Genomic DNA, 17,184 nt, shown 5'->3' on the forward strand with positions numbered 1-17,184 from the left:
GTTGTTTAAGGCACAAATTCAGGGGAGAGATACCATGACACCAACAATACTGCTTTTTTCCATAATATCATGATGAAACAGAAAGCAGGAGACATGGAGAGTGAATGAGAGATTTGAGTTGAGTCTAGAGGCCAGCCTCCTCTAGTTGAGGCTAGAAGCCAGCCTCCTCTAGTTGAGGCTAGAGGCTAAAGTTGAGGCTAGAGGCCAGCCTCCTCTAGTTGAGGCTAGAGGCCAGCCTCCTCTAGTTGAGGCTATAGAGGCCAGCCTACTCTAGTTGAGGCTAGAAGCCAGCCTCCTCTAGTTGAGGCTAGAAGCCAGCCTCCTCTAGTTGAGGCTAGAAGCCAGCCTCCTCTAGTTGAGGCTAGAAGCCAGCCTCCTCTAGTTGAGGCTAGAGGCTAAAGTTGAGGCTAGAGGCCAGCCTCCTCTAGTTGAGGCTAGAGGCCAGCCTCCTCTAGTTGAGGCTAGAGGCCAGCCTCCTCTAGTTGAGGCTAGAGGCCAGCCTCCTCTAGTTGAGGCTAGAGGCCAGCCTCCTCTAGTTGAGGCTAGAGGCCAGCCTCCTCTAGTTGAAAGCCAGCCTCCTCTAGTTGAGGCTATAGAGGCCACCATCCTCTAGTTGAGGCTATAGAGGCCAGAAGGCTAATGTCACAACCTGGGACAACAGAGGGGAAGACTAATGTCACAACCTGGGACAGCAGAGGGGAAGGCTAATGTCACAACCTGGGACAGCAGAGGGGAAGGCTAATGTCACAACCTGGGACAGCAGAGGGGAAGGCTAATGTCACAACCTGGGACAACAGAGGGGAAGGCTAATGTCACAACAGAGGGGAATGCTAATGTCACAACCTGGGACAGCAGAGGGGAAGGCTAATGTCACAACAGAGGGGAAGGCTAATGTTACAACCTGGGACAACAGAGGGTAAGGCTAATGTCACAACCTGGGACAACAGAGGGGAAGGCTAATGTCACAACAGAGGGGAAGGCTAATGTCACAACAGAGGGGAAGGCTAATGTCACAACAGAGGGGAACAACAGAGGGGAACAGCAGAGGGGAAGGCTAATGTCACAACAGAGGGAAGGCTAATGTCACAACCTGGGACAACATAGGGGAAGGCTAATGTCACAACAGAGGGGAAGGCTAATGTCACAACAGAGGGGAAGGCTAATGTCACAACAGAGGGGAAGACTAATGGTACAACCTGGGACAACAGAGGGGAAGGCTAATGCCACAACAGAGGGGAATGCTAATGTCACAACCTGGGACAGCAGAGGGGAAGGCTAATGTCACAACAGAGGGGAAAACTAATGTCACAACAGAGGGGAAGACTAATGTCACAACCTGGGACAACAGAGGGGAAGACTAATGTCACAACAGAGGGGAAGACTAATGTCACAACAGAGGGGAAGACTAATGTCACAACCTGGGACAACAGAGGGGAAGGCTAATGTTACAACCTGGGACAACAGAGGGGAAGACTAATGTCACAACAGAGGGGAAGGCTAATGTCACAACCTGGGACAACAGAGGGGAAGGCTAATGTCACAACAGAGGGGAAGGCTAATGTCACAACAGAGGGGAAGGCTAATGTCACAACAGAGGGGAAGGCTAATGTCACAACAGAGGGGAAGGCTAATGTCACAACAGAGGGGAACAGCAGAGGGGAAGGCTAATGTCACAACAGAGGGAAGGCTAATGTCACAACAGAGGGGAAGGCTAATGTCACAACAGAGGGGAAGGCTAATGTCAACAGAGGGGAAGACTAATGGTACAACCTGGGACAACAGAGGGGAAGGCTAATGTCATAACCTAGAGTCATCTTTACTAAAGTCTTGTGCTGGCACGGTCCCTTTCCAGAGACACAGGAGGACTCCTGACTGACCTGCCCTACTCCTCTCCATGGCCTCAGTACCACACACCCAGCAGGGAGGATATTAATCTACTGCAGAGGGGTGTCACCCAGCAGGGAGGATATTCATCTACTGCAGAGGGGTGTCACCCAGCAGGGAGGATATTAATATACTGTAGAGGGGTGTCACCCAGCAGGGAGGATATTCATCTACTGCAGAGGGGTGTCACCCAGCAGGGAGGATATTAATCTACTGCAGAGGGGTGTCACCCAGCAGGGAGGATATTAATCTACTGCAGAGGGGTGTCACCCAGCAGGGAGGATATTAATCTACTGCAGAGGGGTGTCACGCAGCAGGGAGGATATTAATATACTGCAGAGGGGTGTCACCCAGCAGGGAGGATATTCATCTACTGCAGAGGGGTGTCACCCAGCAGGGAGGATATTCATCTACTGCAGAGGGGTGTCACCCAGCAGGGAGGATATTAATATACTGCAGAGGGGTGTCACCCATCAGGGAGGATATAAATCTACTGCAGAGGGGTGTCACCCAGCAGGGAGGATATTAATCTACTGCAGAGGGGTATCACCCATCAGGGAGGATATAAATCTACTGCAGAGGGGTGTCACCCAGCAGGGAGGATATTAATATACTGCAGAGGGGTGTCACCCAGCAGGGAGGATATTAATCTACTGCAGAGGGGTGTCACCCAGCAGGGAGGATATTCATCTACTGCAGAGGGGTGTCACCCAGCAGGGAGGATATTAATATACTGCAGAGGGGTGTCCCCCAGCAGGGAGGATATTAATATACTGCAGAGGGGTGTCACCCAGCAGGGAGGATATTAATATACTGCAGAGGGGTGTCACCCAGCAGGGAGGATATTAATATACTGCAGAGGGGTGTCACCCAGCAGGGAGGATATTAATATACTGCAGAGGGGTGTCACCCAGCAGGGAGGATATTACTGCAGAGGGGTGTCACCCAGCAGGGAGGATATTAATATACTGTAGAGGGGTGTCACCCAGCAGGGAGGATATTCATATACTGTAGAGGGGTGTCACCCAGCAGGGAGGATATTACTGCAGAGGGGTGTCACCCAGCAGGGAGGATATTACTGCAGAGGGGTGTCACGCAGCAGGGAGGATATTACTGCAGAGGGGTGTCACCCAGCAGGGAGGATATTAATATACTGCAGAGGGGTGTCACCCAGCAGGGAGGATATTACTGCAGAGGGGTGTCACCCAGCAGGGAGGATATTAATATACTGTAGAGGGGTGTCACCCAGCAGGGAGGATATTACTGCAGAGGGGTGTCACCCAGCAGGGAGGATATTAATATACTGTAGAGGGGTGTCACCCAGCAGGGAGGATATTCATATACTGTAGAGGGGTGTCACCCAGCAGGGAGGATATTACTGCAGAGGGGTGTCACCCAGCAGGGAGGATATTACTGCAGAGGGGTGTCACCCAGCAGGGAGGATATTACTGCAGAGGGGTGTCACCCAGCAGGGAGGATATTAATATACTGTAGAGGGGTGTCACCCAGCAGGGAGGATATTCATATACTGTAGAGGGGTGTCACCCAGCAGGGAGGATATTACTGCAGAGGGGTGTCACCCAGCAGGGAGGATATTACTGCAGAGGGGTGTCACGCAGCAGGGAGGATATTAATATACTGTAGAGGGGTGTCACCCAGCAGGGAGGATATTAATCTACTGCAGAGGGGTGTCACCCAGCAGGGAGGATATTAATATACTGTAGAGGGGTGTCACCCAGCAGGGAGGATATTCATCTACTGCAGAGGGGTGTCACCCAGCAGGGAGGATATTAATCTACTGCAGAGGGGTGTCACGCAGCAGGGAGGATATTCATCTACTGCAGAGGGGTGTCACCCAGCAGGGAGGATATTAATCTACTGCAGAGGGGTGTCACCCAGCAGGGAGGATATTAATCTACTGTAGAGGGGTGTCACCCAGCAGGGAGGATATTCATCTACTGCAGAGGGGTGTCACCCAGCAGGGAGGATATTCATCTACTGCAGAGGGGTGTCACCCAGCAGGGAGGATATTCATCTACTGCAGAGGGGTGTCACCTAGCAGGGAGGATATTCATCTACTGCAGAGGGGTGTTACAGAGCAGGGGACTACCTTCTTTTTCGTACTCTTGCTCCAGAGGGACCAGCGCCCCATCATCCTCATCTCTGTATCCGTAGTACTCAGCATCGATGTCCTTCATTAGCTCCGCTCTGCTCTTCCTGGGGGGAGGGATGGCTGGGGGGGTGATCAGTACACATTCCATAGTGGTATCAAACATGGTATTAACCTAAACTGGATATCATCCATGGAGTATCAATTGCCAGTAAACCTACGTTCTTTCTCAAACAGCTCTCTGACTCCAGGCAGGTCTTTAGCTGCTCCAAAGTATTTATATCCTCTGTTTCCTGGGACCTCCTTCCCTTCATGGTCCAGCATCTTTGGTCCCACTCTCTGGAAGATAGATACAAGAGAACATAAAGATTGTTCAGGACAAGACTAACACTGTACTGAGAGTCACTTAATATCTCATTAACATTACATCAGTGATCAGGTAATGACTTGACTAGCTGTTTGATTTGGCTTTGGAATTTAGCCATTTTACCGGTGTCTTGGTTGTCTTCATGTGTTTCGTTCAGCTTTTTCACTTTGAACTTATCTGCTCCACCACACACCTGTTTGGTAAGGTTGAACACGACTTGTCCTACTCAGCTTCACAACAAAAACTTCTCCCACTTGTGTGTGAAACCTACTCCGGTTGCCTGGTGCTTGGATTACACCTGGCGATCTGTTCACCGTCTGCCCTGGCCTGTCTCCCCTTGTCTGGTACAGGTACCCCCGCCACACTCCCCCCTTCTGTCTCTCCCAAGCTTTTGCTCACCTCCAGCACATATGCACTTACACACACACCGCAGACTTTGGACTGATCAGAATTTTAGGGAGGCTAATTAACTTGAAGCTTATTATGTGAGCTTACTCAGAAACGCTTTAATTAACTAGTATAGACCTAGAGAGCTACTCTCTCAAGTTATCTTGTTGGGACGAGTGACTCTTTGAACTTACAATGGCCCCAAGTCATTACATAATTTCTCTTGTCCTTTAAGGTATTTGCCTCATGACTCCTGCACGCTTTGTTGACTATGAACTTGCTTGTTTACCCAGCCGTGGGACTGTGGGAATGTGTTTGTTCGCACACTCGCGACTGACCCTCTATTGGTTACACAGACTCTTGCCTCCCATCCTATTTTAACCACCTCTCGCCGGGTTTGTATTAATGTTACCTGATGAAATTGCTGTACAATATGACCTTGTTGCCATCTGATGCACAATCAAATGTCATAAATCAACATTGCAGAGCTCTCTCAGTCCTCTGCCGCGCCCTGATTGTATTACTGTTGATGATATCTGGAAATGTGCATGTACCCATGCACTGGCCCATCTACGGTTGCTAGCCCCAATTCTGACTTGTGCTCCGATTTCGGCTTTGTGGATTTTTGCTCTTGTAAAACAACCGACATGTACGTGTTTGTGAGAGTCTCACCTTTCCACAGATGGTGTGTGTAGCCCAAACTGTTAGGACACCACATATAGAAGTTGTCAGATTGGCTGGTCCAACTTCAGACGAGTCCCAAGACGCTTGTGGGGGTTGGAGAACACCATTGTGTTTGTGGGAGTCTCATTTCTCCATAGATGGTTCATAATAGTTTGTAAGCCAAACCGTTCGTACGCTACAGACGATTTTGTGAGAATACCGATTTTCGAGATGCCTCATGGTCTGACAAACACCAGTCTAACTCTGTCACCTTTCACCGCAGATGCGGAAGAGTGACATAGGCAGATGCAATGGATTGAGACCTCAGGGGCAGACCATTTTTCATACTTCCATAGAAGGTTTTGGAATGATAGAGTAAGGCATGTGACAATTCCAGAGCAATAAAAATGTGTCTTGTCCAGGCCACAGAGCAGTGCGCCATAGCCAATCAGAGCTACAGTAGGCCTATATGCAAGCAAGCCATTTGCCGCAGTCATATTGACAGTAGCACTCTCGCCGGTAAAACACCGGATCACTGCTGCTCTAACTTCCGTGATGCATTCAAGGCCCTCCTTCGTCCTCCTTTCGGGCAAATCTGATCACGACTCCATTTTTCTCCTCCCTTTCTATAGGCAAACTCAAAACAGGATGTACCCGTGCTAAGGACTATTCAAAGCTGGTCTGGCCAATCAGAATCGACGCTTCAAGATTGTTTTGATCATATGGACTGGGACATGTTCCGGGTAGCCTCAGAATAATATTGGCGTATACGCTGAGTCGGTGAGTGAGTTTATAAGGAAGAGTATAAGAGATGTTGTACCTACTGTGACTATTAAAACCTACCCTAACCAGAAAACATTGATAGATGGCGGAATTCGCGCAAAACAAAGTGCGAACCACCGCATTTAACCATGGAAGGTTGACTGGGAATATGAATAGTTATTCACTCCGCAAGGCAATCAAACAAGCGAAATGTCAGTATAGAGAAAAAATGGAGTCGCAAATCAACGGCTCAGACGCAAGACGTATGTGGCAGGGTCTACAGACAATCACGGACCACAAAAGGAAAACCAGCCAAGTCACGGACACCTACGTCTTGCTTCCAGACAATCTAAACACCTTCTTTGCCCGCTGTGAGGATAGCACAGTGCCACCGTCTTACCCCGTAGGGTTGGTCGATACTAATGCTATGCTATCATACTAATGCTAATGCTATGATGCGTCTTACCCCATAGGGTTGGTTGGAACTAATGCTATGATGCGTCTTACCCAGTAGGGTTGGTCGATACTAATGCTATGATGCGTCTTACCCCATAGGGTTGGTCGATACTAATGCTATGATGCGTCTTACCCCATAGGGTTGGTCGATACTCATTTTTTATTTTAATTTATTTCACCTTTATTTAACCAGGTAGGCAAGTTGAGAACAAGTTCTCATTTACAATTGCGACCTGGCCAAGATAAAGCAAAGCAGTTCGACAGATACAACGACACAGAGTTACACATGGAGTAAAACAAACATACAGTCAATAATACAGTATAAACAAGTCTATATACGATGTGAGCAAATGAGGTGAGAAGGGAGGTAAAGGCAAAAAAAGGCCATGGTGGCAAAGTAAATACAATATAGCAAGTAAAACACTGGAATGGTAGATTTGCAAAGGAAGAATGTGCAAAGCAGAAATAAAAAATAATGGGGTGCAAAGAAGCAAAATAAATAAATAAATAAAATACAGTAGGGAAAGAGGTAGTTGTTTGGGCTAAATTATAGGTGGGCTATGTACAGGTGCAGTAATCTGTGAGCTGCTCTGACAGTTGGTGCTTAAAGCTAGTGAGGGAGATAAGTGTTTCCAGTTTCAGAGATTTTTGTAGTTCGTTCCAGTCATTGGCAGCAGACAACTGGAAGGAGAGGCGGCCAAAGAAAGAATTGGTTTTGGGGGTGACTAGAGAGATATACCTGCTGGAGCGTGTGCTACAGGTGGGAGATGCTATGGTGACCAGCGAGCTGAGATAAGGGGGGACTTTACCTAGCAGGGTCTTGTAGATGACATGGAGCCAGTGGGTTTGGCGACGAGTATGAAGCGAGGGCCAGCTAACGGGAGCATACAGGTCGCAATGGTGGGTAGTATATGGGGCTTTGGTGACAAAACGGATTGCACTGTGATAGACTGCATCCAATTTGTTGAGTAGGGTATTGGAGGCTATTTTGTAAATGACATCGCCAAAGTCAAGGATTGGTAGGATGGTCAGTTTTACAAGGGTATGTTTGGCAGCATGAGCGAAGGATGCTTTGTTGCGAAATAGGAAGCCAATTCTAGATTGAACTTTGGATTGGAGATGTTTGATATGGGTCTGGAAGGAGAGTTTACAGTCTAACCAGACACCTAAGTATTTGTAGTTGTCCACGTATTCTAAGTCAGAGCCGTCCAGAGTAGTGATGTTGGACAGGCGGGTAGGTGCAGGTAGCGATCGGTTGAAGAGCATGCATTTAGTTGTACTTGTATTTAAGAGCAATTGGAGGCCACGGAAGGAGAGTTGTATGGCATTGAAGCCTGCCTGGAGGGTTGTTAACACAGTGTCCAAAGAAGGGCCGGAAGTATACAGAATGGTGTCGTCTGCGTAGAGGTGGATCAGAGACTCACCAGCAGCAAGAGCGACCTCATTGATGTATACAGAGAAGAGAGTCGGTCCAAGAATTGAACCCTGTGGCACCCCCATAGAGTGCCAGAGGTCCGGACAGCAGACCCTCCGATTTGACACACTGAACTCTATCAGAGAAGTAGTTGGTGAACCAGGCGAGGCAATCATTTGAGAAACCAAGGCTGTCGAGTCTGCCGATGAGGATGTGGTGATTGACAGAGTCGAAAGCCTTGGCCAGATCAATGAATACGGCTGCACAGTAATGTTTCTTATCGATGGCGGTTAAGATATCGTTTGGGACCTTGAGCGTGGCTGAGGTGCACCCATCACCAGCTCTGAAACCAGATTGCATAGCAGAGAAGGTATGGTTAGATTCAAAATGGTCAGTAATCTGTTTGTTGACTTGGCTTTCGAAGACCTTAGAAAGGCATGGTAGGATAGATATAGGTCTGTAGTAGTTTGGGTCAAGAGTGTCCCCCCCTTTGAAGAGGGGGATGACCGCAGCTGCTTTCCAATCTTTGGGAATCTCAGACGACACGAAAGAGAGGTTGAACAGGCTAATAATAGGGATGGCAACAATTTCGGAAGATAATTTTAGAAAGAAAGGGTCCAGATTGTCTAGCCCGGCTGATTTGTAGGGGTCAAGATTTTCAGCTGAACGGATTTGGGAGAAGGAGAAATGGGGAAGGCTTGGGCGAGTTGCTGTGGGGGGGTGCAGTGCTGTTGACCGGGGTAGGAGTAGCCAGGTGGAAAGCATGGCCAGCGGTAGAAAAATGCTTATTGAAATTCTCAATTATGGTGGATTTATCAGTGGTGACAGTGTTTCCTATCTTCAGTGCAGTGGGCAGCTGGGAGGAGGTGTTGTTATTCTCCATGGACTTTACAGTGTCCCAGAATTTTTTGAGTTAGTGTTGCAGGAAGCAAATTTCTGCTTGAAAAAGCTAGCCTTGGCTTTTCTAACTGCCTGTGTATAATGGTTTCTAGCTTCCCTGAACAGCTGCATATCACGGGGGCTGTTCGATGCTAATGCAGAACGCCATAGGATGTTTTTGTGTTGGTTAAGGGCAGTCAGGTCTGGGGAGAACCAAGGGCTATATCTGTTCCTGGTTCTAAATTTCTTGAATGGGGCATGTTTATTTAAGATGGTTAGGAAGGAATTTAAAAAAATATCCGGGCATCCTCTACTGACGGGATGAGATCAATATCCTTCCAGGATACCCCGGTCAGGTCGATTAGAAAGGCCTGCTCGCTGAAGTGTTTCAGGGAGCGTTTTACAGTGATGAGTGGAGGTCGTTTGACCGCTGACCCATTACGGATGCAGGCAATGAGGCAGTGATCGCTGAGATCTTGGTTGAAGACAGCAGAGGTGTATTTAGAGGGCAAGTTGATTAGGATGATATCTATGAGGGTGCCCGTGTTTAAGGCTTTGGGGAGGTACCTGGTAGGTTCATTGATAATTTGTGTGAGATTGAGGGCATCAAACTTAGATTGTAGAATGGCTGGGGTGTTAAGCATTTTCCAGTTTAGGTCGCCTAGCAGCACGAGCTCTGAAGATAGATGGGGGGCAATCAGTTCACATATGGTGTCCAGAGCACAGCTGGGGGCAGAGGGTGGTCTATAGCAGGTGGCAACGGTGAGAGACTTGTTTTTAGAGAGGTGGATTTTTAAAAGTAGAAGTTCAAATTGTTTGGGTACAGACCTGGATAGTAGGACAGAACTCTGCAGGCTATCTTTGCAGTCGATTGCAACAGAGAATGCTATGATGCGTCTTACATAGTAGGGTTGGTCGATACTAATGCTATGATGCGTCTTACCCAGTAGGGTTGGTCGATACTAATGCTATGATGCGTCTTACCCAGTAGGGTTGGTTGATACTAATGCTATGATGCGTCTTACAGTAGAAAAATAAGTCTATATACAATGTGAGCAAATGAGGTCATGGTGGCTAAGTAAATACAATATGGCAAGTAAAAAAAAGTTTTTTTAAATAAATAAATGTTGTCCTATAACCTAACTCACTACGGTAAGACAGCCTGTTCCTCAAGATTTGCCATTGCCTGCACTTGGCATCTGCCCAGGCTTTCAACATTATCATATTTTGTCATGATTCACCCAATTGCATTCTATTTCGCACAATATCATTTTTAATTTTTGTTCCTATAAGGCAGAGGGGGACTGAGGATGCTACACTCACCTTGGTGAACATGGTGGCTAGTCACCTTCAAAATGCTAAATCATATCACATTTTATTTATTGATTTTAGTTCAGCTTTCAATACAATGCAAAACCACACACTGCTGAAACAACTACTGGACCTGAACGTCAACGGAGGCCTGGCAATTTGGATGAAGGACTTCAACTGATCGCCCACAGAGGGTCCTCGTGAATGGGCCCTCTCTGATGAACTGATCCTGAACACAGGGGGGCCCCAGGGCTGTGTCCTCTCTCTGATGAACTGACCCTGAACACAGGGGGACCCCAGGGTTGTGTCCCCTCTCTGATGAACTGATCCTGAAAATAGGGGGACCCAGGGCTGTGTCCCCTCTCTGATGAACTGACCCTGAACACAGGGGCGCCCCAGGGCTGTGTCATTTCACCGTTGTTAGTCTTTATCTCCAAGGAAACAATGTGAGCCTTTTCAAGTACGCGGATGACATGGCTCTGGTAGAACTCTTTATTAAAGATGCTACGTCAGATGGGGACAGCTATTTATAAACAGACCAACAACCTTCAAGAATGGTGCCGGTCAAGTGCCCTCCACATCAATGTGGAAGAGACAAAGGAGCTCATCATCAATGGCAACAACCTGCTAATGTCTCAACCACTGTCTCTGAACGACCAACCAGTGTTTCAAATACCCAGGGACACAAATTGATAACAATATGAGTTTTACAGAGAATACAGACTTAAAATAAATACAAAGCAAGTCAGCGCCTGTTTTTAAATCAGGAAATTGAAGGGGTTTGGGGTCAGCCAGGATGTTCTGGAGGATGTACAGCAGTCTGGTGGAGAGCATCCTCACGTTCATTATGACAGTCTGGTAATCTGAGCTGGTGAAGAGGATCCTCACATTCAATAAGACAGTCTGGTAATCTGAGCTGGTGGAGGAGCAACCTCACATTCAATATGACAGTCTGGTAATCTGAGCTGGTGAAGAGGATCCTCACATTCAATATGACAGTCTGGTAATCTGAGCTGGTGAAGAGGATCCTCACATTCAATATGACAGTCTGGTAATCTGAGCTGGTGAAGAGGATCCTCACATTCAATATGACAGTCTGGTCATTTGAACATGAGGAGTAAAAGAAAACAGACCAGAATAGTAAACACAGCCAGCAAAGTAGTTGGTCAACCACAGTCACATTTGAGCAGTTTGTTCAGCAAGGCAACCAAAAGGAAGGCACTGGCTGTCATTGGCGACCCCTCCCACCCTCTCCACACCATCAGTTTGAGAGGCTTCCCTCTGGCCGGCGCTTCAGAATGCCCATGGCCAAGAAGAATGTGTTCTAACATTCATTCCTTACTTGTGCTGTTGTACTACTAAATGCAAAGTAAATTGTATCGGTATTTGTACTTACAGTTGAAGTAGGAAGTTTACATACACCTTAGCCAATTACGTTTAAACTCAATTTTCACAATTCCTGACATTTAATCCTAGTAAAAATGCCCTGTTTTAGGGTCAGTTAGGATCACCAATGTGAAATGTCAGAATAATAGTTGAGAGAATGATTTATTTTAGCTTTTATTTATTTCATCACATTCCCAGTGGGTCAGAAGTTTACATGCACTCAATTAGTATTTGGTTGTATTGCCTTTAAATTGTTTAACTTGCCTCAAACGTTTTGAGTAGCCTTCCACAAGCTTCTCACAATACATTGGGTGAATTTTGGCCTCTTTGCTCGCACACGCTTTTTCAGTTCTGCCCACAAATTTTCTATAGGATTGAGGTCAGGGTTTTGTGATGGCCCCTTCAATACCTTGACTTTGTTGTACTTAAGCCATTTTTCCACAACTTTTGGAAGTATGCTTGGGGTCATTGTCCATTTAGAAGACCTATTTGCGACCAAGCTTTAACTTCCTGACTAATGTCTTGAGATGTTGCTTCAATATATCCACATATTTTTCCTACCTCATGATGCCATCTATTTTTTTAAAGTGCACCAGTCCCTTCTGCAGCAAAGCACCCCCACAACATGATGCTGCTTCAAGGTTGGGATGGTGTTCTTCGGCTTGCAAGCATCCCCCTTTTTCCTCCAAACATAACGATTGTCATTATGGCCAAAAATATATATTTTTGTTTCATCAAACAAGAGGAAGTTTCTCCAAAAAGTACAACCTTTGTCCCCATGTGCAGGTGCAAACTGTAGTCTGGCTTTTTATGGCGGTTTTGAGCAGTGGCTTCTTCCTTGCTGAGCAGCCTTCCAGGTTAAATCGAGATAGGACTAGTTTTACTGTGAATATAGACACTTTGTACCTGTTTTCTCCAGCATCTTCACAAGGTCCTTTGCTGTTGTTCTGGGATTGATTTGCACATTTCGCACCAAAGTATGTTCATCTCTAGGAGACAGAATGAGTCTACTTCCTGAACGGTATGACAGCTGCGTGGTCCCATGGTGTTTATACTTACGTACTATTGTTTGTACAGATGAACGTGGTACCTTCAGGCGTTTGGAAATTGCTCCCAAGGTTGAACCAGACTTGTGGAGGTCTACAATTGTTTTTTCTTCTGAGGTCTTGGCTGATTTCTTTGGATTTTCCCATTATGCCAAGCAAAGAGGCACTGAGTTTGAAGGTAGGCCTTGAAATACATCCACAGGTACACCTCCAATTGACTCAAATTATGTCAATTAGCCTATCAGAAGGTTCTAAAGCCATGACATCATTTTCTGGAATTTTCCAAGCTGTTTAAAGGCAGAGTCAACTTAGTATATGTAAACTTTGACCCACTGGAATTGTGATAGTGAAAAATAACTTGTGTCATGCACAAAGTAGATGTCCTAACTGACTTGCCAAAACTGTAGTTTGTTAACAAGAAATCTGTGGAGTGGTTGAAAAACAAGTTGTTAGTGAATGTATTAATGTCCTCTGTGTTGTTAGTGAATGTATTAATGTCTTCTGTGTTGTTAGTGAATGTATTAATGTCCTCTGTGTTGTTAGTGAATGTATAAATGTCTTCTCTGTGTTGTTAGTGAATGTATTAATGTCTTCTGTGTTGTTAGTGAATGTGTTAATGTCTTCTGTGTTGTTAGTGAATGTGTTAATGTCTTCTGTGTTGTTAGTGAATGTGTTAATGTCCTCTGTGTTGTTAGTGAATGTATTAATGTCCTCTGTGTTGTTAGTGAATGTATAAATGTCCTCTGTGTTGTTAGTGAATGTATTAATGTCCTCTGTGTTGTTAGTGAATGTGTTAATGTCCTCTGTGTTGTTAGTGAATGTATTAATGTCCTCTGTGTTGTTAGTGAATGTGTTAATGTCCTCTGTGTTGTTAGTAAATGTATTAATGTCCTCTGTGTTGTTAGTGAATGTATTAATGTCCTCTGTGTTGTTAGTGTATGTATTAATGTCCTCTGTTGTTAGTGAATGTATTAATGTCCTCTGTTGTTAGTGAATGTATTAATGTCCTCTGTGTTGTTAGTGTATGTATTAATGTCTTCTCTGTTGTTAGTGAATGTATTAATGTCCTCTGTGTTGTTAGTGTATGTATTAATGTCTTCTCTGTTGTTAGTGAATGTATTAATGTCCTCTGTTGTTAGTGAATGTATTAATGTCCTCTGTGTTGTTAGTGAATGTATTAATGTCCTCTGTGTTGTTAGTGAATGTATTAATGTCCTCTGTGTTGTTAGTGTATGTATTAATGTCTTCTCTGTTGTTAGTGAATGTATTAATGTCCTCTGTTGTTAGTGAATGTAACATGATGGACTGACTGGTTTAAATATGATGATGTAAGAATGTATGTGTATGTGATCCTTTTAATGGAAGGCGATATAAAAGAAACAATTCCATCCTGGATGGAGGGGGGGCACATAACCACCATAGGATAAAGGTTGAAATCTCCCAACTCTATTACCCCGTAGTCAGGTCCTCCCAGCTCCTTGATCCTGACCTCCCAGTGACCTTTCTCTCTCAGCAACTTATTGATCTCATCGTTCAGGTCCCGGATCTTAAACTCTCCCAGACCAGCTATCAGAGAATAACAGGCAAACACATGGATGAGGTTATGCTCTTCATTCATAAACATTTATTAACGGTTCAATGTCACATGTAGGACAACTCACCATTTTGAATCTGAGCAACTTTCTTGGAGATCTCACTGATAATCTGTCGTCTCCACTTCTCTGCTTTAGGCAGCTCAGTACATTCTGAGGCCAGGAACGGTCTCCTCTCCTGGAACAGTCAACAAACATGTCAGGATAACAACACAAGAGCCACGACGACATTACTTTATGGTGTTTAGTGAACTCTGGGACAAGAAATCTCAAATTTGTAATCATTCCCCTAAAGGACATTAGGACATCATCATCATCTTCCTCACCCTGACTTTGCCCTCCTCCAGCTGAGCATTTCTGAACCGGGCCAAGGCCGTCCTGGGGAGACGAGGTGTATTTCACAAGTTAATACAAATACATACTGATAAATAATACATTCATGACCAGTACATAGAGTAGCCAGCCAGGCGCCCCCGGCCCGGGGGACTTGGCCACTTTGGGTTCACATCTGGTGCACCCAAATGCCCCCCTGGTGCACCCAAATGCCCCCCTGGTGCACCCAAATGCCCCCCTGGTGCATCCAAATGCATTGGTTCAATCTGAAATACACAGAGAAACTGAATACTTAATTGAATTTACCTCTCAGATTGGGAACATGTGTTGTGGTATTGTGTAGAAAGACATTACTTCACAATTGAAATAACTGAAAGTTGCTAGTTGTTCTGGATATGGTCTAGGCCAATGTGACCAGGACTATTTTCTAAGTAAGAGAACAGTAAACCTTTAACATTTAAATTGTCTTCTCTTGCAATTAAAATATTCTTTACAGTTTTACAGCAAAATATGAATTGCCACAAAGATGTTTGTTTTTCAAATTATGAATTATATAAATTTGAAATGAAGTAAATAGCCCACATTATCTTGAAAAATAAATTAAAGGTTTTGTTTTCCCAGGTTTCCGTTTATAGCATGATTTTTTTTTTACAGAAAAACAACTAAATGGAATGTTAAGTCCACAACAATGCTTAAACCACATGAGGAAACCACTTTTGAGAAATGTATTTGTGGTTTTAGTTATCCTTTAATTCAAGTGAGCACCAAGCAAGAGGCCATTTAGCTGGGTTTTTGTAGTTCACGAGTGATGGTAGAGTTTGCCAAACAAACACCCACTGGTTGATGAAAATCATCATTATATCATTCTGCCAGGTAAACATAGGCTACTTTGCAGGTTTTTGGGAAAACTTTCCCTCTCCCAGAAGACTGTTTTCATTAATATCATCGCTAACGGCTACATAAACGCAGGGGCATTCTGGTTGCCTATTCAGAAATTTGCAGGAAATACGAATCACTGAAGCATTCGGTTCATGTCTTATGATAAACTTGGGAAAATGAATAAGTGTTCAATACATTCAGTTGATTCCCTACTAAGGTCAATACATTTCTGAAGATGGTTTCATTCTGTTTTAATGTGTGGATTCTGTGAGGGCCCTAACGATCATATTTGGACCAGAATGAGGCTCTCCACTACCAACAGTGATGATTCACCATCTTCATGGAATATTTTCATAATTTATCTGCAGATGTTCACCAAAAAGTCCACCAGTATCCTATGAAAATGAGGGTGCCAAATGAACAGCTTTCTCACCGATGTGATTCGGTGGGCTATACTGACTAACGAGAGTCTCGCACTTTGCCATCATTGTCTGGCAAGCCCAAATATCCTAGGAAAGGAAACCTAGGAATTATTTTGGTTTACTTGTCCCGATGCGATTCGTTAAGTATTCAATCCCCTTTACTTTTTCCACATTTTGTTACAGCCTTCTTCTAAAATTGTTATTTTTTTCCCCTTCACCAATAGACACACAATACACACACACACCATAACGACAAAGCAAAATCCTTGGATTACCAGGACGTGGGTTAGGGTTAGAACTCAAAGCATGCGGCAGGGTAGCCTAGTGGTTAGAGCGTTGGACTAGTAACCGGAAGTTTGCAAGTTCAAATCCCCGAGCTGACAAGGTACAAATCTGTCATTCTGCCCCTGAACAGGCAGACACACACTGTTCCTAGGCCGTCATTGAAAATAAGAATTTGTTCTTAACTGACTTGCCTAGTTAAATAAAGGTCAAATAAAAAATATAATGCATGGACCGCCTGGCAAGTGTCTTAACTGACATGTTCAACCTCTCCCTGACTGAGTCTGTTATACCTACATGTTTCAAGTAGACCACCATAGTCCCTGTGCCCAAGGAAGCGAAAGTAACCTGCTCTATGGCTCACATTAACAGCATCCTCCCGGACACCCTAAACCCACTCCAAATCGCATACCGCCCCAACAGATCCACAGATCCGCACTGCCTTTTCCCACCTGGACAAAGGGAACACCTATGTGAGAATGCTGTTCATTGACTACAGCTCAACACCAGAGTGCCCACAAAGTTCATCACTAAGCTAAGGACTCTGGGACCCACCTCCCTCTGCAACTGGATCCTGGACTTTCTGACAAGCCGCCCCAGGTGGTAAGGGTAGGCAACAACACGTCTGCCACGCTGATCCTCAAAACTGGGGCCACACAGGGGTGTGAACTTTAGTCCCCTCCTGTACTCCCTGTTCACCCACGACTCAATACCATCATTAAGTTTGCTGACGACAACAGCGGTCAGGCCTGATCACAGACAATGATGAGAGCCTATAGTGAGGTGGTCAGAGAACTGGCAGTGTGGAGCCAGGACAAAAACCTCTCCCTCAATGTGAGCAAGACAACAGCCTGTAGTGGAGCGGGTTGAGAGTTTCCTTGGCGTCCACGTCACCAATGAACTATCTTGGTCCAAACACAACAAGACAGTTGTGAAGAGGGCACGACAACACTTTTTCCCCCTCAGGAGACTGAAAAGATTTGGCATGGGTCCCCAGATGCTCAAAACGTT

At 45.3% G+C, this 17,184-nt stretch overlaps 1 protein-coding gene across 1 annotated transcript in view; it reads right to left on the minus strand.

Annotated features, from left to right (window-relative positions):
* The window catches only part of isy1 (ISY1 splicing factor homolog), a 31,353-nt gene that overhangs the window by 4,251 nt on the left and 9,918 nt on the right, over positions 1-17,184 (minus strand). Inside the window, exons 3-7 of the mRNA XM_036950999.1 lie at positions 14,584-14,635; positions 14,327-14,435; positions 14,119-14,231; positions 4,216-4,333; positions 3,995-4,117 (exon numbers count right to left, since the gene is read on the minus strand). Of these exons, the coding sequence (XP_036806894.1) occupies positions 3,995-4,117; positions 4,216-4,333; positions 14,119-14,231; positions 14,327-14,435; positions 14,584-14,635 (515 nt within the window). The remainder of the gene's footprint in view (positions 1-3,994; positions 4,118-4,215; positions 4,334-14,118; positions 14,232-14,326; positions 14,436-14,583; positions 14,636-17,184) is intronic.

Source organism: Oncorhynchus mykiss, chromosome 17 (genome assembly GCF_013265735.2).
Source record: "Oncorhynchus mykiss isolate Arlee chromosome 17, USDA_OmykA_1.1, whole genome shotgun sequence".
Taxonomy (NCBI): Eukaryota; Metazoa; Chordata; class Actinopteri; order Salmoniformes; family Salmonidae; genus Oncorhynchus; species Oncorhynchus mykiss.